The sequence below is a fragment of the Trichoderma atroviride genome, chromosome 1 (assembly GCF_020647795.1).
Source record: "Trichoderma atroviride chromosome 1, complete sequence".
Classification (NCBI taxonomy): Eukaryota; Fungi; Ascomycota; class Sordariomycetes; order Hypocreales; family Hypocreaceae; genus Trichoderma; species Trichoderma atroviride.
Window position 1 is genome coordinate 1,144,444 of NC_089400.1, and position 21,294 is coordinate 1,165,737.

The window sequence follows — 21,294 nt, forward strand, 5'->3', positions numbered from 1 at the left end:
TGTTATCGTATGCCTTGTTCTTGAAACCTCGTGCTTCCATATTGCCCTTCTTTTGTTGCCTTGTTTTCGAGGCTCAAAGGCTTGCAGCTTGTCCAGCTGTGCCAGCTGTGCTCGTTTGAACAGCCTCGCAGGCGCTACTGGGTTAGCACTGCGCACTGCGGGTGGCAGCGGGCGCGCACCGCTGCATTCTAGCGGTCTAGTGGGATGCAGAGCTCCCTGAGGAACGAGCATCTTCAAGGGTTGGCTCACATCAAGATTCCCTGTCCCGCGCACCGAATTTCAACGCGACCTGTCTGCCTCCACTTTAACCTGCTCTAGTCCTGTATTCCTTAACACCTCTATGCCCTCATTCCCTAGAGAGCTTCGTACACCGTCTCTACAGCTTCCGAAGCTCTTTGCGACCTCTCCCTGGCATTGGCCGCCGGTTTTAGAGGCGATCGGAAGCAAACGTCTACCGCGAACAGCAGTCGCCCATCAGCAGTCGCCTATCCCGAGCGCCGCGAGCCTCATGATGCAACACCCCCCCCCTCTGACCCGTCGTCATAATGCCGGACTTTAAGCCTGGGCAGATAGTCCAGCTCAGCGATGGCCGCAAGGCCACCGTGCGGTTTGCCGGCCAGACTCACTTCCAGGTGGGCGAATGGATTGGCGTCGAGCTTGAGGAGAAGACGGGGAAGAATGATGGAAGCGTCCAGGGCGAGCGGTACTTTGACTGCCCCATGGGATACGGCATGTTCGTCAAGCCCATGATGGCGACAATCATTGCGCAACCGGCAGCCGCGCCGAAGCCAGCAGCTCGAAAGCCCACCAGGCCAACGAGCCTCCATCCGACGGTTGGCAGAGCCTCGGTTTCGGGGAGCGATGTCAGTCTCACCAGGAGGCGGGGGAACTCCAACGCGCCGAGTCCCAGCCCAGCTCCTCACCACAAGCCGTCGCAATCGTCGAGCAACCTTCGGGTAAGTGGACACGCCCTGGATCTAGCATATTCGTATTAACCGAGGACTAAGTCGCCTTCTAAATCTCCTACCAAACAGCTCAGCGCTTCGTCAAGTGCCAGTGCGTCCCGAACAGGGACGCCGTCAACTGTTCGAGTACCGTCGGCTACTAACAAAGCCCGCGCGTCGCTGCCGGCGTCGCGGACTTCCATGGGGCCTCCCCCGCCTGCCCAGCCTGCCCAGCGATCAATGCGAGGAGCCTCGATATCGTCAGTGGCTTCGCGATCTGGAAGTGCTCCGACTAGGTCCCTTGGCGGTCGCGGTGGCATTGCGGCCCCTAAAGCTGTATCACGGCCTGCTGAATCGGGTCGCCGTGCTTCTGCTAGCTCTCAAGGCGGTCGAGAATCAAGTTCAGCCACCAGGTCCGATGAGTTTTTGAGCTCCCCTGTTGAAGACGATCCTGAAGAAGAAGGCGATGACGAGATACTCTCGCCTCAACCAACGAGCCCGGTTGTTGGGAGAACAAATGCCCTGGAGAGAATTGCGGCCGAATCGTTAACCGCACCTTCTATGGCGCCTCCATTGAAAAAACCTCCAGCGGCCGGGTCTTCAAGATCTTCCATTGGTAGTACCGCTGCAAGTAGAGAGATTGAAGACCTGAAAGCAAAGCTGAAAGTTTTGGAGCGAAAGCGAATCGAAGACCGAGACAAACTCAAGCAACTGGATACGATTCAAGGAGAAAGGGACAAATTCGAAGGCATCATTCAAAAGTTACAGCAGAAATACCAACCAATGCAGCAAGAGAACACGGACTTGAGAAAGGCAGTGAAGGAAGCCGAAACAAGGTTTGAATCGATCGAGGCCCTTCAAGCGGAGCACGATTCTGCTCTGGAATTGGCCACCCTGGATCGAGAAATGGCCGAGGAGACTTCTGAAGTTTTGAAAATCGAGCTGGATGCTTTGAAAGAGAAGGCGGAAGAGCTACAACTGGAGCTTGAGATTCTAAAGGAAGAAAATGCCGAGTATAGCAAGGGCATGACTCCCGAAGAGCGTGCCAGCACAGGTTGGCTACAGATGGAGCGCACAAACGAGCGACTGCGAGAAGCCCTTTTACGGCTACGAGATCTCACGCAAGAGCAAGAGCAGGAGCTTCGTGATCAGATTGCGAGCATGGAGGAGGAGCTCAAGGAATTCAACGCCCTCAAAGAAGATCACACTACAGCAAAGGAGAAACTGGCTCAGTCAGAGTCTGCTGTAGAAGATTTGCGCCAACAGTTGGATACTGCACTGGGCGCAGAGGACATGATTGAAGATTTGACGGAACGAAACATGAGCATGTCTGAGCAAATAGAAGAGCTCAAAGCGGTCGTTGAAGATCTGGAAAATCTCAAGGAGATCAACGACGAGCTCGAGATTAACCATGTCCAAAATGAAAGGGAGATGCAAGAAGAGCTTGATTTCAGAGACAGCATTATTGCCGAGCAGGCCAGACGAGCCCAGCAACAAGATGCCGCGTTGGGTGACATGGAGTACACCCTCTCGCGATTCCGGGAGCTCGTTACGAATCTGCAGAGCGATCTGGATGACATGAGGGCATCCCAGGCCGTCACTGAGGGCGAGTCCGAGAAGCTCAATGACCGATCGAGAGCCATGATGGATCTGAATATGAAGCTACAGATTTCAGCTTCCAAGGCTCAAGTCAAAACGATTGATCTTGAACTGCGACGACTCGAAGCTCAAGAGGCAGAACAGCACCTGGAGATTGTCAAGCTATTCCTTCCCGACAGCTACCGAGACGACCAGGACTCTGTTCTTGCTCTCTTGCGATTCCGCCGACTTGCATTCAAGGCAAATCTCCTCAACGGATTCATCAGGGAGCGAGCCAACGGACAGCTCGAGCCAGGCCACGAGGACGACATCCTCGCTGGCTGTGACGCTATTGACAAGCTTGTTTGGGTTGCCGCAATGTGTGATCGCTTTGTCAACGATATCAGCCACTGCTCTATTGAACAGTTTAACAAGTACCAGAACTCTCTGCTGGAGCTTGAACCTGTCGAGCGGGCGCTGAACACCTGGATTGATGGCCTGCGGCGAGATGAGCTGAAGGAACAGAAGTGCGCCGATGAGCTTCAACGAACCATTTCGCTCATGTCGCATCTTGGAGAGGTACACATTTCAAGCGGCATCGCTGCCTTTGCCGACGACATCCACATGAGGGCTCTGGTTGTTCAAAGCCACCTCGATTCAGCAACTGTCGCCTTTAACGTGATCCGAAGCATGGTACAGCGGGCCATCCCTGCAGCAGGCGAAGAGGAAGAGCTGGCACAGCATTTCGCTAAGAGGATTGATCTCGCCATTACGCAAACACGAAGCACAAAGGTCTTTGCTGGAAAGGCGGTTCATGCCCTGGAAGACCTAAAGGCGCGATCCCTCTCGCTAGGCGAAGATTCAAAGGGCGCATTCGAACAATGCGAGACTCTGGCTCAAGACCTTGCACGACTGACTCGCCAGATGGGCTTGGGCATCCATAAGCTACTCACACATGATGAGGGCCGCAACGAGCCCTTTACTTATGGAGAGATTAACGAAGTCATCCACCAAGCTGTTCTCGAATCTACCCAGGCCAACGAGTCGGATCTCTTTTCCAACTATCTCGGCATGCTCAAGACTGCCAGTGGACAGATTTCTGATTTGGCGACACTCGCTTCAGACTTGGATCAGACTCATGACTTTGATGTCAGCCCCACTCCCTGGCGTCTTCGTGCCCAAGAGCTCAGGATACTCAAAACAGTCCCGGTGGATACCGAAGAGGAGCTCAGAAGGCTCAAGGCAGAGCATAACGAGGTTCGTCGGACGATTGCACAAAGAGATGAGCATCTTAGCACAGCTGTCCTCAAGATTGAGACGCTCGAGTCCCGTATGCGAGATGCTCAGGCAAACGTTGAACGCATTGGCACCTTGCAGTCCGAGCTCGAGGATGTGAATGGCCATGTCACTAGCCTCAAGGAGGACATTGAGAAGCAAGACCGAGAACTCAAAAACCTGGAGTCGGAGCGAGACAAGTGGAAGAAGATTGCGAGTGACAGCAGAGCATATGCGGACGGCGCTGATGCTGCGGATATGAAGGCCGGTCAAGAGCGGGCCGTCGCTACAGCACGGGAAATGGACACGCTGAAGAAGGAAATCGAAGGCCTACAAGGCGCCGTCCGTTATCTGCGCGATGACAACCGTCGTGCGCGCATGAAGGAGCAGCAAAGCTACGAATGGCTCGCAGAGCCTTTGAAGAAGGAGGCCAGCCCAGAGCAGCAGCGCAAGGCATTGGTGGCCGCCGAGGGCAAAGATGTGCTTGGAGAGCTCCTTAAAATGGCGACGTCGACGACCGTTTTCGACCTCAGCACCGCACCAAAGGAGAAGCTAGCTTGGCGCCCGGCCAGATCAACACCACAGTATCACGTGGCGAAGCAGATGGAAGATCTCGAGGCCTGGAGGGCTTGGCAGGAGTCGGTGCTCAAAAAGACGGACATGCTGTTCGCCCAAGACCGCAGCCTCCGCCTCGGAAGAGAGAAACTACAACAAGCGGCTGCTGGCGCGAAGGGGGACGCTGTAGCGCGGCTGAGGATCCGGCTACCTCGCGACCCTGCGTTGCAAGGCAAATTGACGGCGGGAGACAATGTGCGGATTGTGGGATCGCAAGAGTGGGATGCTCTGCAGGCGGCTACGAGGAAGTTTGCCGCTGTATAATGATTTTTGAAGCCACCCTCCCCCCCCCCCTTTTTTTTTACAAAGAAGAAAAAAAGCACGTGTATATGAATGAAAGCAAGGAAATGACTTGATCTTTTTATTTACTGAGCCCTTTCCCTCCTCTGTTCCCTTTTTTTTTCTTCGTCTTTTAGGTATGAGAGGTTGTAGATAGAGGGAGATGGACGTCTTTTGCATACCCCCCCCCTTTTTTTTGCTCATGTGTACCACAACGATGATTTTGTGTATGTGTCAAGACTATTAAGATTTGATGCCCTACAAGCAAGCAAGCAAGAGCGGCGAAGGATGGAAGGAGAAAAAAAGCCTTTCGGTTTTTGTTGTTTGTCTTTTAGTTTTAAAAGCAAGTCATGTGGCGAGATGTTATAAAGCTGTTGGAGGATAAAGATTTTGCTGCGCATCTCGATACCCTTGTTTTCATGTTCCTTGGTGTACGTGGTTTGAAAAAAAGGTATATGTGTAAATAGGGGAATGCGTTCATGTCATGTAGCGTTCGTGAAGCCGAATTTATTCTGTTCCTGCGTAATACCCAGACAGTTTGCTTTTTCCAAGGTAGCCTCTTTGCATTATATACACAATCAGTCTTTTGTCTCTTTCTTTCAGCTTGAATCGTTGCGAGTTTGTCATTATTGAAAGGTCGTATAATCGCCATCATCATAGCAAGTCTATAGACTCTTGAATCACCCCCTCCCCTGGGAAAAAAAGGTATTTTCTCTCTCTCTCTCTCTCTCTTTTTGTTACAACGCCCCCCCATTCACATACAAGGATATTAATTGCCCGCCATCCATCTCATTCTCTCCTTCATAGACTCAACCAGCTTTAAGCTTTCCCTTTGCCCTTTTTGTCCTTCTTCTTCTTCTTGCCCTCCTCCGCGCCGCTCGCGCCACCACTGCCGCCGCCGCCACCAGCCTGGCTCGCAAGCAGCGCAGCCATGGGATCGGCGCCGCCCTGCATCTCCTTCATCATGTCCTTGAACAGATTCTCCGAGACGCCGCCGCCCGTCATGGCAGCGCTCAGGTACGGCAGGTACTCGTTCATCTTCCAGCCCCGCGGCACGGCGGGCTTCGGGTAGGGCTTGTCTTCGGGCGGCTGCATCTGGTTGCCGAAGCGCAGCCGCAGGCCGGGCGAGTTCTCCGTCGTCGGGTTCTCGCGCAGGTGCTTGGCCACGAGGACGTACAGGTGGTGCTTGTTGGCAATGGCGGCTGACGCTGGCGAGCCGGCGGCCTTTTCCTTCTTGAGGGCGACCTTGACGCGGCCCGGGTTGGACCAGTCCTTGGGGTGGATCTTCTCGGGCTCGAGCAGCGTCTGCAGGCGCAGGCGCGAGCAGGCGTTTGCGATTTCGCGCGCCAGCGGGTTCTTGACGGCCAGGGCGGCGCTGACGCGGCGGCCCTCGGCGCGGGTGCGCGAGGCGTCGAAGTAGACCGGGTACAGGCACTGGTGGTTGTTGAAGGCGGAGCGGTCCGAGGTGGCGGGCAGCGTCGAGATGCCCGGGCCCGACATGGGGTTCAGGAACTGCTGGGCGCGGGCGGCGGCGGCGTGGAGGTCGTTGGCCTCGTCGTCGTCGTCTGAGGAGTCGACGATGCGCTGCTTCTGGGTGCTGGGGCCGCGCGCGCGGATGATGTCTGTTTCGGCAAAGTCGTCGAGGTCGACCTCGTCGGGGTCCGAGACGATGTCCGGGTCGCTGTCGGAGACTTCTTCTACCCGCGGGTGAGACATGTTGGGCTGAATTGGAGGCAATGGAGGGGATGAGAAGAGAAGAGACAGAAGGAGAATCAAAAAGAGATGTATGAGAGAGAGAAGAAGAAAAGGCGAGGCAAGGGACGGGGATGGAGGAGGGAAAGAGGTGGAGGGTTGGCGAGGCTGAGAGATGGAGAGAGGTTGAAGCAAGCAGAATAAAGCCAGTTCCATGGTGGGGTCAACCGCGCTTTAGTGTGTGGTGGGGGGTTGGACATCGCCCTCTTTTGGCTATAAATCGCCATGTGCTTAGATGCCTTAACGACAGCTAAAGTGGTTACATTCATGTCTATGCAAATGAAAAGAAAGAAATAAATGTCCTTGGATAAGCATTCATTGAGCAATTGTCGTATCTGCAAATTACCGCTACATGCAATAGCTAATTTCCACGTTGGGCGCTGAACCAATATTCCCATGGCGCGAGTGCACCCAAAAAAATAAAGATAAAAAACACCCGTTTGTACTCCCGAATTCTCTCTACCTGTATAAATAAGAGCGCAGTCATTTCTTTAAAAGCAAAGCTACTTCAACTCCTTCATTAGTTTGATATGACGAGATTTCGGACGGCATGGTAGTATCCGGCTCGCAAGCTCCACACTTTTTAGTTGGCGTGGACGTAAGCACTCTTGTATTTTGTTCCGGGAGGATGGGCCTCTTCCGAGAATTTGCAATAAGGATGGACGCAGGTGCCGTCCCGGATGCTAGGACACTGGAAAGATGAAGACGTTAGCAACGTTGTCTGAGGGAGCGAGACGAGGTAAAACTTACATGGTGGCCATATATGCAGTCTTCTGCCTCGCAATACTGGCCGGACGAGCACGGGTTTTGGCGAGCTAGCACAGCAACCGCCTTGATCTCGTCCTCGTTAATCTTATAGTCGTGAGCAAACGGGCAAATGTCCTTCTTCGCGCATGGCCCACGGAGGTAATGGTTGTTGCATAGTTTGTCGTTGTCTTTTCGCCTCTTGATCGTTTCCATCACTTGCACATTCACCCTGATGGGCTCGTCAAAGCCGCGACGACCAGGATTCCAATTATCCGGTATGCTAGACGGGATTAATTGGTACTGTGACTCGGACTGGGCACGGCCCTGGGCCCTCTCTCGCCAGGATGCCGTTCCCGACTGCGTCTGCTTTTTCGGTGGAAGCGTAAAGGGAAGTGTAATCTGTGGCGGTGGACTGGCACTCGCGATCCCGGCATAGGACACGTTCGGGGTGCGAACTTGGCTGGAGCCGGCGCTAACAGCTGGGCTGGCTGTTCGAGATGCAATCAGCTGAGCCGGGGGTGATTGGCTAGATGCCATCTGAGCCAACGTAGGGAATTTCCCAGAAAGCTTATCGTCGCGGAAGAGGCCGTCCCCGAGCTTTTCTATCTTGATGTTGGTCGCGACAAGATCAGGCACGGTAGTGACGCCCTCGATGATGCTGATCCTCTGTCGGGTAGCCTCATTTTGAAGAGTTTCGTCCAAAAAGGGGGCATAGCCGGCGTCATGCGAAATGCCGAGCATAATGTGCTTGCAGTTGTGATTTCGTAGATGCCATCTAGTTGTTTCTGTAAAATAGCAAACGGGGTCAGCTCAGCCAACTTTAACAGTCGTTTGGGACAGCCAGTGATTTCACAGTACCTTTAATTTTGGAATCAGCCCTTTCTTTGCCGTAGCCAACATCAATATAGTCGAATGTAGCTTTGGCTTGTGTGAAGCCAAGTGTAAAATCTTTCAGGGTGCTCGGGCTATCCACGCAGCCATCTCGTTGCATGGCTTTGCCCAAGCCAGAAAGATTCGCCACCACTTTGGCCACAATCTCCAAGTCCTCAACCTCTTCGCCAAATCTTTCCGCCACGGCAGCGCGTAAGGCATAGGCGACTTTTTTACCACCTTCAAGACCTTGTTTGATCCATGTATCTCTAAACTATAAGAAGACGCAAGGTCAGTGGCTGTGATTTGTTGCATAAGAGGAGGATTAACTAAGTCGTACCATAAGACCATCGCCATCTATCAACACCATGACATAAGGATTGTGGTTCTATCATAACGACCGTCAGCATTTGCGTTCCATAATGGATATTCAACCTATGGATTAAGAAGGCGGGTGCTCGAGGATATGTATACCTTTATCTTGTCCATTTCTTTATTCACTTTGACTTTTGCATCCTGCTCCTCGGCTTCATAAAGGCGAAGGCGATGCTCCAGATCTGACCTCTGAGCTGCCGCATTTTGAAGTTCAATCTGTGCGTTGAGCAGTCTCTGACTTTCATGCCGAAGTTCATTCTCGACTTGATTGCAATATATCACGAGGTCCTAAAAGGTACATGGGAATAAGTACAAGTGAAATTGGGTATATGCAGGGAGAGAGTGAAAAAGTAGGTCAAGGAAGTGAGCAAAATGCGAGAAAAAAAGACAGATTTCTCGGTTTCTGCTCATGCTCCGGAGCCGATTCAACAGCGACCATGGTGACGACAGGCACAGCCTAGGGGGAAAAAAATGGGAGATGGAATTAAAATCAAGGACAACGCCGTACCTTGAAAAGATTATCCATCGAATCTCTTTGCACTGTCAGCTCGTGAAATCGCTGAACGAAATCCCTTATATCAGCACCGACGGCCGGATTCATCTTATGAGACATTTTTTTTTTTTTGTTAACTGCTCCGTTTGATCGAGGTTTCTTTCTTGTTTCTTTTCTTCTTGGGCAGCCGTATTTGAGGCTGTGAAAATAGTCTGGTTTTTTTTAGGGGTGCCGCTGCACGTCCCTTAAGCAAAAAGAGAGGAAATCGAAAAAAATATGAAGAATAAGTTGAAGGAAGGTGGAAATTAGAGAAATAATACTATCACGCTAAGTCTTTGACTTGAATCTGGTCTTTTTATTGTTAAAATGGTGATAATAGGGGAAAAAAAAAGATGGGGTTTATGATGTGTGAGTAGTTGTTTATTGTAGAGGTGTAAAAAAAGAAAATGGTGGCGAGTCCAAGAATTTTTTTTTTGTGATGCCGCTGAGCTTCTGTATTGTGTTTCACGTCACTGCGACTACCCGTTTGATTGCTCTTATTATTCAAGTATTATCACCGCACGTGGTTTGCGCCGGCAGCCGAGCCAAAAAAAATGCCCTCACTTTCAGAAGAAAGATGTAGAAAAAAAATAATGAATAGTAGTGAAGCAGGATTGCTCAAGATTTTGGGTTGCCAGATTTTTTTTGCCTGATGTGCTTAGTAGCGATCATTACTAGCATCCGCTGGGATTTTTTTTCTAATTCTGCTAAACTAACGGAAAAAAGGGGGGCCGCCATTTATACCCATCCAAGTGTCACTGGATTTAGGCAGCGCAGCCCTCTTGTCGACAGAGCGGCCGTGAGGTTTAATATTAACACCGTCGCCAACCAACAGCACTTTATATTAAAATTAAAATTGAATCGTTTTGAAACGGCGTCTAATGCGTCCGCTGCTCAAAATACGGATAGGCTCGCAGCCGCTAAAAGTGACCCGCGACAGGGTTCGCAGCACAAAAGGATGCCCCCGGAGCGGATTAGCGCGAGCGCCAAAGCAGACCCCACAGCATCGAGAGATGGCGATTTTCATCGTCAACTGCCCTGGCGGTGCTTCGCTTCCATCTTGAGCGGCTGAATCCAGTCTCATGTGCTCGTTCTCGTATCTGGACCGCTGCTAGCACTTGTTGCTTTTGTTGGTACGGCATACAATACAGTACACAATACAGTACACAATACAGTACACTGCCTCTTCTCGCTTGCGACTTTTAGTGGTCAACGCATGATGTTTGAGCAAGCCAAGCGAGTGTCTGTTGGCGCTATGGCGTCTCTGCTACCGCTCGCGTCACATCCTTTTTGGGGCTGTGAGGGCCGTTTGCCAGTCTCGGTGCCAATCATTTGCTGTGCTCTGGCGGTTGTCACCCCAGCCATTGGCCCCCTGCAGCTCGTAGCAAACGAGAGAATCCCTCAGGATCCCTCAGAAGCCAGTAGGTTGCTGCTTTCCTGTATGCCTATTTGCAGAATGAACAAATCACGTCGTCAAACTCGCCTTGGCTTGTGCATTCGCGCTCTCACCACCACCAACAGCTCCTCTGAATCACACGAGCATGTCACGCCACTCCTCGAATCAAGTCTTCCCGCCTCAACCGCTTTCGTTACCGCTGGGCTGGTGCTGATTCAAGAGCTGCCACACTGTGTCCTCCCCAAAGCCTCCTTCAAATTGCCACATGAATGAGTCGCCTAGTAGTAATGAGTCCGAATCTGTCTGTGGTGGCGCGTTGTCGATCTGATCGACTGTGAGGTCTTTATAGATGAGATCTGCCATCGGGAAATACGGCGCCATACTGGTGAAGCCATTTGCATCTTGTGACACGTCCCATCCACTGGGCATCATTGTCGGAATGGAGGCCGTCGAGTCCTCAGCAGTTGATGGAATGGCGGCGCCTGACGATACAGATTCAGAATGCCCTTTGAAGCTTCCTTCTATTGATGCCATGCCGACCGAACTTGTTGGTGTCGATCCAAATGTCTTGCTCGTCGATGTAGGCGTAGTGGTATTGGAGTTATGACGCAAGAGATCGACGGGAGGACTGACAGAAGAAGACGGCGCGCAGTTTCCAACGGCTTTGACGAGCCTAGCCACCACCGCTCGAAGAACTCCTAATGCCGACTTGGCGAGAGGATTCATATCCTTCATGGTCGCGAATCGCTCGACCGTCCAGTGACAATGCTGCACGGCAATTTCTCGAAACTCTGCATTTTCGTAAGGAAATAAGATGTAAATAGAGGCAATCAACGTGACTGCGTCGAAGCTACCGTAGAATAACTGCCAACTAGAAAGAAGAGAAAGTGAAAAAAGTTAGCTGCCGCTTCTCAAGATTGAATATGGCTTTGAAGATCTGGACGGAACATACTTCTTCCACGATTTCGGTGGCAGCCCTTCAAACATGCGCTTCTGCATTTCTAGCATGCCGAGGGAGCCCTTAATCACCTCAAGTCGACTCTCCTCTCGGTGGAAAATGTAGGGCCGATGGAGCGCAACCAGTGTGAAATGGAACATTTGTTCAGACAAACACCTTGCCTGATGAAGCCAGTGCAGTTCGGGTAAGTGATCCCATTGCCTGTCTGGGTTCTCTATCCGGAAGGCGGCCGGCGTAGCATCGTGTATATCCATAATGCTTTGTTGTATCTTGAGCACTTTTGACCAGTCCCTGGGGCATGGCCCTTCGGGTTCTAGGTCCAGAACATCCCGCAGCGGCAACATTGTTTTGTATAGGAGTATATTTCTCGTCAATGACGTTGGAGGGTCAACGCCCTCTTCTCTGGGGATGACGGGAGTTTTGGAGCGATCCGATGCCAACGTGAATCGGGCGTCGATAGGCAGCGTGGGGAAGCCGTGTCTGTAATTCATAGAACCGGGGCGGCCTAGAATGAGGCACATGTGAATATCCCTGGAAAGAATCATTAGTAATCTCAATCAACTCATGCTGGCTTATAATGCACTTACCATGACCCAAGCATCATGTATAAATGTCTCCTTTTCTCAATTTGCCACTGGTTTAACAACACACTCTCTACGTCGTTCGATTTCGGCTTTGGGTCAAGTGAATCTCGGTGCATGCCCAGCTCTTGGGCATCTCTGATCGTTTTACCAACTTGGTGCCACTAAATCCACGCAATGTCAGCGGAAATCGTCCCATAAAACATCAATGGCAAGCATGTCGGCAAGGCATGCACCCACCGATTCCGTAACGTTGGCCGTATACTTGAGGAAGGATGATCGAAGGAATCCAGTTTGAATCGACGTCGTAGACAGGGACTTTGTGCCCAAAAGACTGAGAATAGACATGCTGGACTCGCTGTAGTCGATTGCCAGATCCTCAAACGTCATGTTGGCAGCGTACTTGAGCGACTCAAACGACTCATGGAGAGACTTGGGAAGAACAAGCAGCGCCGTCGCAATGATCTGGAACAAGAGCGCCGGAAACACCTTCAAGTCCGGAGCCAAAGCTTCTGGGCCGCGCGAAGAAAGCAGCCTGAAGGGTATATTGGACCATTGTTCCAGGAGCTCGTTAAAGTTCTGAGGCTCGACCAGAAAGTACTGCCAGTTGAGGTCGGCGAAGAAGATTTCCGTCAGCTGGTCAATGTACATCCTCGCGGGGAGCAGTCGGATAAGCCCCTTGTATTTTTCCCTGACGGCAAACGTATCCTGATGCGATGCTTGCCCCGGCGCCGAGGCATTGGACAGCGCATCCTCCCCATCCGCCGTGCTGGCCCTCTCAATCTTCTGGAGGAAGCAGAGCGTGGATGACCCCCCCTGATTGCGCATAGCCCCAGGACGAGGCCACGGAAGACAGCGGCTCAGACTTTTGTTTTGTCTCATCGTCGTCGTTCTGCTCGGAGGAATATAGTCCGGCGTGCGCCTCGTGTTCGCGGGCGGTGGGCGCGCCGGCCTCGTAGAAACAGCTTGTTTCCTTGTTCCTCGACCTGCAGTTGCCGCACGGCAGCTCCCGATCGCACTGCAACCAACACACATGGTCAGCATTTGCCCAATGTTACTCAATACCGCATCGGTCCAGCTCAGCTCGGCTCAGCCTTGTCCAGATTCCCAACCTTTTGCTTCCTTCGATGACATTCGGTACATGAAATGACAATTCGTCTCCGCTTCTTAGTCGGGCCCCGCTCGTCCCGGCCATCGACTGCGACCTCAATGTCTGCCATTGCTTTCTGTGGTTTCTCTTCGTGTCTTGGCGCTCGGTCGATCTGGATGGGGGCGGTCCAAGGGGCGCAACCGCGACGAAGGCTCAGAGGAGCGAGAAAAATCGGACAGGATCGCGATTGCGTAAGATTTCAAATTCAAAAAAGCTGTCGCAGAGAGATGGAGATTTAGTATGCAGGCAAGCGGCGGGGCCCGCGGCAGATAGTACGGAGAATCATTGGGACGGCCGTGCTAGACTCCGCGTTAAGTCCGGCGTGACGGCTCGTGCATCCCGAAAACACCAAGGCTGGTTTTCGGCGATGCAAGTTGATGCAAGTTGATGGAACGACGTCATATGTATATATGACTTATTAGACATCTCTATCACTTTACCTATTGCTCTATTACTTAGTAGGCGTCATCGACTACACCTTGTAATCAATAAGTAAATAGGTCATGCAAGACATGGGACGTCCATTTTTGGACACTCTGGCAAGTAGCAGCCCATTATCACAACATGATCTTTGGTTAGATATCTCTAACTGCTACATTTTCTTTTTTGTTACTTACTCTAAAATTTCCAGTCTGCCTTTTCTAATTTAAACAGTTTTCTACAGTACTGTAGTGCATCTCAAGAGGCTGCCTCATTGTTGAAATACTTCTCATCGTCTCCCAACAAACGCCGGGTTATCAACTCATAATGTTGAACAACAAATTGCTGCATCTTTATATTTTTGAGAACATAGAAACAGACAGGTATATATAAATAGTTAATGATACACTTATAGACACGGGCATCGGCGACATTATCCATCTTACGGGCCAGCAAACAGCACGTCGGTGGTCAGCATTGCTCCGCGCCTTGACTAATCCAGCCATAAGAAGCTTACGGATACCTATCCTCCCTAGCCTAGATTGGGCATTCGGTCTGCCGCAGAGCTTTCAATAGTTCCAGTCCATTTCTGTCCAGTTCACCGTAAGATAGTAAAGTCGCAGACGTTGCACCGGTTAAAATGCTAGATCGAGGCTTCACCTTGTCGAGTTAGCCGTTTCATGCATTCTACACGCCCGCAAAGACAAAAGCGGAAATTTTACCAGTCCCCCTTATCGTAGAGTAACAGTAAGTAGCCAAGCTCAAGCAATTTATCATTACAACTTCTTGTCGATGCTTAAGACGCACTCAACATCTCGTAGCCGGCGCTGATTCACTTTTCACTGCACACATCTTCTTATTTTTATTCTCTTCTTCTTTTTTTCAAACAAAAGGAATAAATCATTTTGATATTTGATCCTAAAAATTCCCTACAAGCCCTAGCGTTTGTTTCCCTAAATCGCAAAGCGTACCAAAATCCGAAAATCCAGATCCACCATGTAACGGACCAGTGAGCCCCAATGTGCAGTTCGCCTCCACCTTTGTGCATGCAATAACATCAACGTAAACTGGGTAGCGTCTTGGCTAGCAGACGGCCTCCCTAAATCAAAAGTGAATAAAAAAGGAGAAGAACATGAAAAAGAGTTCGCCTAAATACATTGCATTCTATGATGCGGGCATTAGATAGGAGCCTCTTCCAGCTCCGCTTCTTCTTTTTTTCTTATCGCAGCAACCTCTCTGTGTAAGCTTTCCATGCCGCTGACCGGTAACGTTCTGCCTCTTCGACGGGATCAGAAGCCTTCAGAATGCCTCTGCCCACAATGGCAATGTCGCTGCCGGCGATGCCAATAATCTTGTGCGGCGTGTTGTACTGCTGGCCTTGGCCATCTCCTCCCACCTTGCCGTTTGTCTGCTGATCTTCGTCTTCGGGAGGAAGCTGGCAGCCTGGGGTCATGTGGATAAAGTCGTCGTCTGGCTGTGTGTTCAGCGCCTCTTGTGAGATGAAGCCCATAACAAAGTCCTTGTGTTCCCGAGCTGCCTCGACGCAAGCTTGGGTGTATTCCCCAGTCATAAAGTTGCCTTCGCTGGACATCTGGGCGAGGATGAGGAGACCACGGTTCAGCGGCGCCTCTTCGATTCCTGGAAATAGTGACTCATCTCCCTCTGCGATTGTCTTTCCTAGTCGCGGCGAGGCGGCGGATTCGTACTGCTGAGTAACAGTAGTGATGGAAACGATGCTTCCCTTGCGGCCGTCGCCATTGCGGCCGGCGTATATAGGCTTCTCCATCATGTTGGATCCATTGCCGTTGACCGTAACAGGCTCATCATCTTTGGCATCTTCGGCATCGTCAAACTGGTCCATGGTAGGGGTTCCAACAGTGACGGATGTCTTGACCTCGCACGGATAACGCTCCAGCCATCGCCTGGCACCCTGGGCCAGAGAGGCCACAGACGCCTTGCCTGGTACCATGTTGACGTTGACAATGTGGGCCCAGTCGATGATGCGCGCCGAGCCGCTGGTGTACTGCAGCTCAACTGTGTGGCCAATGTCCCCGAACTTGCGGTCTTCGAAAATGAGGAAGCCGTGTTTTCGGGCCAGCGAGGCCAGCTTGGCGCCAGTGCCAGTGTCCGGGTGGAAATCCCACCCAGAAACCATGTCGTAGTGTGTCTTGAGCACAACGATGGAGGGGCCGATTTTGTCAGCAAGGTAAAGGAGCTCTCGCGCCGTGGGCACGTCGGCGCTCAAGCAGAGGTTGGATGCCTTGAGGTCCATGAGCCTGAGCAGATAAGAGGTTAGAGGATGCGTCGTCGCCTCGCTCCTCGCGGCGAAGGTCGTCTTGAGGGTCGGGTGTGATGCCATGGCTGCGGTTGTTGAGAGTCTGTAGTGGTGGCGGATAAAGATCGATTGGTGCTGGCGCAGAGCGTAGGGAGAGGTTGACGTCGAATTGCGCAGCGAGAGAAGCAGAGTATTTGATCAATAGGACTGCTCTGAGAAAATGCCGTCTAATGTCGGGTTGATCCCCTGCTAAAATTATAGGGAGGACTCTGAGGAGAGCCAAGTATATAGCGGAACAGGAGAGTCAATGCCGGCGGCGATATCCGATATTGCGATGTTGCAAGAGGCAGGCCGGCGACCACCGAAAAAAAAAAAAGAAAGAAACAAAGAGTTTGAGATTTGTGGAAGATGGCTGCAGATTCGGTGCACCCGAGAGGCGGAGGAAGTTATAGATGGATAAGACGAAACAGGAACCGGAAAGCTGGCCTGGGAGGAATAGTTGTGAAGCCCACCGTCCAAAAAGGGAGCTCGGTCAGTCGAGAAGCCCTAAACACCGTATGAACAACAGCAGATGGCAGATGCGATGTGACAGGCGCCACAAAGGAACTAGTATGGCCTTTACTGGACAAAGGTCGAAAATAAAAGAGAGACAGAGAGGAGGAGGAAGAGGAGGAGGAAAGAGAGAAGAGGATCCAAGAGTACGAGAGGATAAAAAGGAAAACGAAGAGGCACTGCGGCGAGCTTGGCGTGCGCCGTTCCGATTTCCGCTATAGCAGCAGACGACAGTCTCGAACGGGATCCCACAAAGGCTTGGGGACCGTGCCTGAAGTGAAGTGCCTGCAGCAGCAGGATCAACGAGCCCAGAATTGGGACAACTGGGTCTGTGTGCCGGGGTGGCTCGAGCAGGGGGTTGGCGGACGGGACGAAGGCGAACGGGGGCCGTCGATGTGAGAGGAGAGGAGAATTTTGTGGTCTCGGGCCTGGGAGCGCAGCAGCAAGGGCTTTGCGCGACGCTGACCAGGGGCTGGCCGGTGGATAGACGGATGGAGATGGAGATGGAGATGGAGTGAAGAGCGTCGAATGGGCTCTTTGCAGGCTGCGGTCCAAGCGCAGAAAGGCCCCGGTTAGGCTCTTTCTTACTGTAAAGGAGTTGAGATGAGAGAAGCGCTGGAGTAGCTTGTATTACAAGTATTGAAGTGTTTAATGCTGTCAACGATTCCCGAATCAGGGCAATCCAAACCACTTCTAATCGTGCCAGAGTCGGTCTGTTTGCTTGATGCCCGCATGCTTTGATGCCGAAGCAAGCCTTGCCAATTTTGGGCGGCAAAAACTTTTTCTCTCTTCTCGTCGTTGTGTGCGGCCTGCGGAGTTCTCTACTAGCATTGAACTGCTAGCTAGCAGCTGGAGTCTCAGTAGCTCCCCCAGTAGGCTCAGTTCCGTGGCAGTTGAAGCCCTGCATGGCCCGCCGCGACGCTGCAAAGGGCAGCCCTAGCCTGGCGGTAACGGCTAGTTGGGACTCGCAGTTGGGGCTCCAGCAGGAACCAGTACAGTGCTGGTACATGTACTCCGTGCTCTAGCGGTATGGCTTTAGGAGATGGCGGGGCTGTCCTGCTTCTCATGCAGGGAGCTTGGGGGGGATTATGCATGGTGATGGCGCCGGCGCCGCGGTCCACTGAAGTAGTGCTACTGTACCTGTACCTACAGCACGACTCTGGGCTGCCCGGGAACCGGCGAGTCCAGTCCAGCGCTGCAGGCCAACATGCAGCATCAGAGTTCCATTTCAGCTGTGCAGGACCTTTTCCTCTCAACTTGCTCGCACTTGTTTTGCAACGACAACAAGAGCACCTCCGTGCGCGGGCAATCTTGCCTGGCAAGAGTGACGATAAGCCACTGGGCACACGCGACACTTTCCAGCCCACCATCTGACAGCCAAGAGCTGGAGGCGGTGCCGATTCCTCTCTTCCTGGCCCTCCTTCGGCACCACAGACCCGCCGGCGACGTGTAAGTCTCAAGACCCAACATCTGCCTGGACGTGGGACTAACAGGCGCCGTGTCCAACCGCTCGTGCTCGCTCTGGATGAGATGGACGGGGTCGATAATCTTGTGCGCCGTGGACAGACTGACAGACAGACAGACAGACAGACGCTACGAGGCTGGGCACAGAGCCTAGGCTTCAACATGTTCCCAATCGACCTTTGTCTAGACCTGCTGGTACGATATCATATCGGCAGCACCACGGTGGCGCATCACTAGCATAGCATAGACAAGGTGGATGGAGGTTATTAACAAGCTAGCAGCATTTGATCAATTTTGTGCGGAGCTCTCCTAGTGCCACTGCGGTTCCATGGCGTTGGCAGCAGCCCTGCTCCTTGCAGATGGCTGGCGATCCTCCCTCAGGCGTCGGCAGTAAGACGACTGACTACTGGTACTGTACGTATGGGGTGCTCATACGACCAGAAGGACAGTATTGCTGACCAGCCAGTAGACTGCCCAGTATCTGGGTAATATTGCCGGCTGTTCAGAACGAGTGCTACCACCAGTAGCAGTCACCATCTTGCCGACCCGGCCTCTCTTCTCTTGGCCAAGGCCAAAGTGCGGTCCTATTATCCTCGACCTGCGTTTGCCTTGCATTGCCGCTGTCGCAATGCATGCTGCTCAACTGGCAACGTCCAAAGAAAGGCAGGTCTAAGTCTAAATGCGCTAATGCTCGAGCCTCCATGGCTACTTGTCCCGCCCGAGGTAAATCTTTGGGGGCCAGAGCGGGAACAAAAAGCGTCAGCACTCCATCAAATGTCATTGCTGATGCGTTACTAGTAGTAGTAGTTCCTAGGTAGGTACTTGTAGTACATGCATGCTCGTGCGAACTACCCGAACAGTCCATCCATCTCCAAGTTATCATCCGATTAATCGCCCTTCAAGAGAGGACACAGACACAGACCAAAGACCTCACCTCACCATTTGTCCACACCCAGTACAGTACATACCATTATTACTAGGCACTAGCACGACAACCTGCTCAAGCGAACAATGTCGGCTAAGCAGGAAAAACTGGACTCGGACCTGGCCGGGACAAGTCGGCTTTTCTTCCGCATCTCAACCCTGCCAGCCTCTAGGATAGTGTGCCCAAGAGCCCCAGAGACGATAAACGAAACCCAAGCGCCGTTGGTATTTTTTTGGCCGCGAAACTTGCATTAGAGAGGTTGCGTTGCTTCATACTGTTGTGCATCTACGGACTTCTCCGTCTGTTGTGCACTGCGGCTGTAACACACGCCTGCCAAGGCTAACGCCACATCGCTGTCAACAGTAAAGGCAGCTTCCTGGGCCATCTCCAGAGTGCTCAAGCATGTCTCCATACACGATACCCCGTCTCTCCCTCCTTTTGTGTCCGGCAGTTGAGGTCCCGGCGAGCCCTGTGGTAATTGCCTGACAGAAAGGAGAGGGACGGCATCTTCCCTAACCGATCTCAACCTGGTATGCTTCCACTCATACCCTTACAAGTAGTACTTGCCAGCAGTACAGTACCATCGGCAAATTAACAACCCAGCATTACGGAATACGGGATCATGGAGTACGAAACCAGGAGATAATATACAATGGTCCCATTTGCCAGGCACTAGGTACTACTACCTGGTAGGTATATTACCAACTCACAATCCCAGTCTTTCGCTACCGCCAGCTTAGAAACCCCCGCTTTATTACGGAGAAGTAACAGCATGCTGCTTGCTAATGCCTTGTTTCCCATACAAATGCTGCTAATAATATCACTCGATATGGCATGGGAGTATTGTGGAAATATGTGCTAATACGAGGGTGAAATACACCAAGTATTGATATCAAGGACAGGCATTGCAGATCCATCCATTTGGCAAACCGAGTCATTCAGGCGCGTCCAACAGCGAGAGCAGAGCCGCTAACGCTTCCTTTACAAGCGTCCATCACATGTCCCAACGGCTAGCAGAGCTGGGGATAGGCCTCACAGACACCTCCCGTATGGCCCTAAACAAGATCTTTCCCCGAGTTGAGCTTATGGTTCGCGCCAGCGGCACGCATGTACCGCGATCGACGGGCATCCCGAGATCTAGATGAGGAAGCTTTATGCTGATGAGACACTTTTTTTTTTTGTGCCAATGAGAGGGAGCAAAAAAGAAACAATCAGGTTAGACAAGTCTGACGGCAGGAAAAGCAAGATGACGAATGATACCACACGCAACCGGTCGTCTCCCCCCCGCATGCCTGTTTGGTGCCTGTTTGGTGTCTGTTAGAAGCAGGCCTCTCCGGAGGGTTGCATTGGGGGAATCCCTATCGTCGCATTTTAGTTTTCATCTCCTCCGTACTAATGCCGGGCCATGGTTTGTTTCGGGTTCTGCGATTCGGGTTTCTTTTTTTTTCTCTGTTTGATTCTTTCCTTTTTTGTGAAGAGAGTTTCTTTTTAAACCCTCGTCCCCGTAAAAGGACCGGGACCTTTTACGGTTCTACCCCCCTTCTCCTCGTCTTGCATTCGAACTTCCAAGCATCAGGTAGGATTAAGAGAGCCACCACTACCGGCAAGCATTCCCCGGAGCTTTGTCAAAATCGACACATCACTTTTTCAATTCCATTTCAATGGGAGATGAGGGGCCTTATGCTAGATGGGGATTTTTTTTTTGAGTTGAGAGGCTGTATTACCAGGTATTAGTACCTAGCATACCGTGGACTGCTTTCATTTCCTTTTTCCCTTTTTTCCTTTTTGCTGTTCCCTGCAAGCACATAAGCTGCAGGGCCAGCGCATATTGGCGAGTTTTATCAGGCCATTTCACGACGCCTGAAGTTTATGCTCGTTGACAGGTAGGAAGTAGTAATACTGTAGTAGTAGCTTGCGGACTTGATTCAAATGCTTGATACGGAGCCGGCAAATAGCCTAAATTAGTAAAGTTTTACAGTGAAAAGCCTGATCCTTTCAAACGACGACCCCCCCTGGGCATTATTTTGTTGACTTATCAATAGCAACGCCGGCTTTTGAGCGATAACGCAAGCGAGGTGTTGTGAGTTGGTTGAATTTCCCCAAACAACGACGTGCATGTTGCATTCAACTCTCCAAATGCCGACCTGCATGTGCCTAGGCCCTGTTTGGATTCGGGTTTGGCAGTTCGCACGGGCCTTTGGCTTAATGTAGATGTGAACGCGTTGAGGATCGCTTGCTCGGTGTCTATAAACTTGTAGCGCAACTCATGCTGCTATCGTGTGAGTATATGCTACGGCGTTTGGTATCCAGGCTGTCTATAAGCAAGTGTATCTGTAGCTACAAGCTAGCGGCTGGACTTGGGAACTTATTTCTAGACTACTTAATGTGCTGACTGCAATGGAAACGGCTACTCAGATTGGATAGTTTTCAGTATTACAAGCGATGTTGCAAGGGTTAGAGTGCAAGTACCAGGAGAGAAAACGCCCGTACAGAAACCTTGTCTAGCTATTCAGTTTAGTTATAATTGGTCAGGATTTGGAAACTGTACCGGGGCTGTTGTTTAGGGTGATCCTATGAGTTGGAGTACCAAGATAAGTTGCCAAATA

The 21,294-nt window shown here is 51.6% G+C and overlaps 6 protein-coding genes across 6 annotated transcripts; 2 read left to right on the forward strand and 4 right to left on the reverse strand.

Annotated features, from left to right (window-relative positions):
• Window positions 1-146: 146 nt before the first annotated feature.
• On the forward strand, window positions 147-5,160 carry TrAtP1_000458 (uncharacterized protein). Its single transcript, XM_066110586.1, has 2 exons — window positions 147-956; window positions 1,035-5,160. Exons 1-2 carry the CDS (start codon window positions 546-548, stop codon window positions 4,674-4,676), a joined length of 4,053 nt encoding a protein of 1,350 aa, XP_065966658.1. The 5' UTR covers window positions 147-545; the 3' UTR covers window positions 4,677-5,160.
• A 350-nt stretch (window positions 5,161-5,510) lies between these two features.
• Window positions 5,511-6,712, reverse strand: TrAtP1_000459 (uncharacterized protein; the record flags this gene model as incomplete). Its single annotated transcript, XM_066110587.1, has 2 exons — window positions 5,511-6,413; window positions 6,707-6,712. The coding sequence occupies 2 exons, from the start codon at window positions 6,710-6,712 to the stop codon at window positions 5,511-5,513; spliced, it is 909 nt and encodes a 302-aa protein (XP_065966659.1).
• Window positions 6,713-6,737: 25 nt separating this feature from the next.
• TrAtP1_000460 (uncharacterized protein) lies at window positions 6,738-10,133 on the reverse strand. The gene is made up of 6 exons (XM_014091654.2): window positions 8,944-10,133; window positions 8,535-8,723; window positions 8,401-8,448; window positions 8,049-8,334; window positions 7,194-7,975; window positions 6,738-7,134 (listed from the first exon to the last, which is right to left on the reverse strand). The coding sequence occupies exons 1-6, from the start codon at window positions 9,046-9,048 to the stop codon at window positions 7,027-7,029; spliced, it is 1,518 nt and encodes a 505-aa protein (XP_013947129.2). The 5' UTR covers window positions 9,049-10,133; the 3' UTR covers window positions 6,738-7,026.
• TrAtP1_000461 (uncharacterized protein) lies at window positions 10,110-13,447 on the reverse strand. Its single transcript, XM_014091652.2, has 5 exons — window positions 13,015-13,447; window positions 12,143-12,920; window positions 11,909-12,066; window positions 11,316-11,852; window positions 10,110-11,234 (listed from the first exon to the last, which is right to left on the reverse strand). Exons 1-5 carry the CDS (start codon window positions 13,095-13,097, stop codon window positions 10,544-10,546), a joined length of 2,247 nt encoding a protein of 748 aa, XP_013947127.2. The 5' UTR covers window positions 13,098-13,447; the 3' UTR covers window positions 10,110-10,543.
• Window positions 13,448-14,691: 1,244 nt separating this feature from the next.
• TrAtP1_000462 (uncharacterized protein) lies at window positions 14,692-15,831 on the reverse strand (the record flags this gene model as incomplete). Its single annotated transcript, XM_014091651.2, has 1 exon — window positions 14,692-15,831. One exon carries the CDS (start codon window positions 15,829-15,831, stop codon window positions 14,692-14,694), a length of 1,140 nt encoding a protein of 379 aa, XP_013947126.1.
• Window positions 15,832-17,204: 1,373 nt separating this feature from the next.
• Window positions 17,205-18,436, forward strand: TrAtP1_000463 (uncharacterized protein; the record flags this gene model as incomplete). Its single annotated transcript, XM_066110588.1, has 5 exons — window positions 17,205-17,302; window positions 17,452-17,748; window positions 17,882-17,958; window positions 18,077-18,177; window positions 18,233-18,436. 5 exons carry the CDS (start codon window positions 17,205-17,207, stop codon window positions 18,434-18,436), a joined length of 777 nt encoding a protein of 258 aa, XP_065966660.1.
• Window positions 18,437-21,294: the final 2,858 nt, after the last annotated feature.

What these genes read in the sequence shown, in the direction of transcription:
- TrAtP1_000458 (XM_066110586.1), top strand. Translation starts at nt 546, where the DNA reads ATGCCGGACTTTAAGCCTGGGCAGATAGTCCAGCTCAGCGATGGCCGC. An exon ending in AATCGTCGAGCAACCTTCGG is followed by an intron (nt 957 to 1,034) that starts GTAAGTGGACAC and finishes CCTACCAAACAG; the next exon opens with CTCAGCGCTTCGTCAAGTGC.
- TrAtP1_000461 (XM_014091652.2), bottom strand. Translation starts at nt 13,097, where the DNA reads ATGGCCGGGACGAGCGGGGCCCGACTAAGAAGCGGAGACGAATTGTCA. An exon ending in CGGCCAACGTTACGGAATCG is followed by an intron (nt 12,067 to 12,142) that starts GTGGGTGCATGC and finishes GCGTGGATTTAG; the next exon opens with TGGCACCAAGTTGGTAAAAC. An exon ending in TACATGATGCTTGGGTCATG is followed by an intron (nt 11,853 to 11,908) that starts GTAAGTGCATTA and finishes GATTCTTTCCAG; the next exon opens with GGATATTCACATGTGCCTCA.
- TrAtP1_000460 (XM_014091654.2), bottom strand. Translation starts at nt 9,048, where the DNA reads ATGTCTCATAAGATGAATCCGGCCGTCGGTGCTGATATAAGGGATTTC. An exon ending in CGATGGATAATCTTTTCAAG is followed by an intron (nt 8,724 to 8,943) that starts GTACGGCGTTGT and finishes TGTACCTTTTAG; the next exon opens with GACCTCGTGATATATTGCAA. An exon ending in TAGATGGCGATGGTCTTATG is followed by an intron (nt 8,335 to 8,400) that starts GTACGACTTAGT and finishes GTCTTCTTATAG; the next exon opens with TTTAGAGATACATGGATCAA.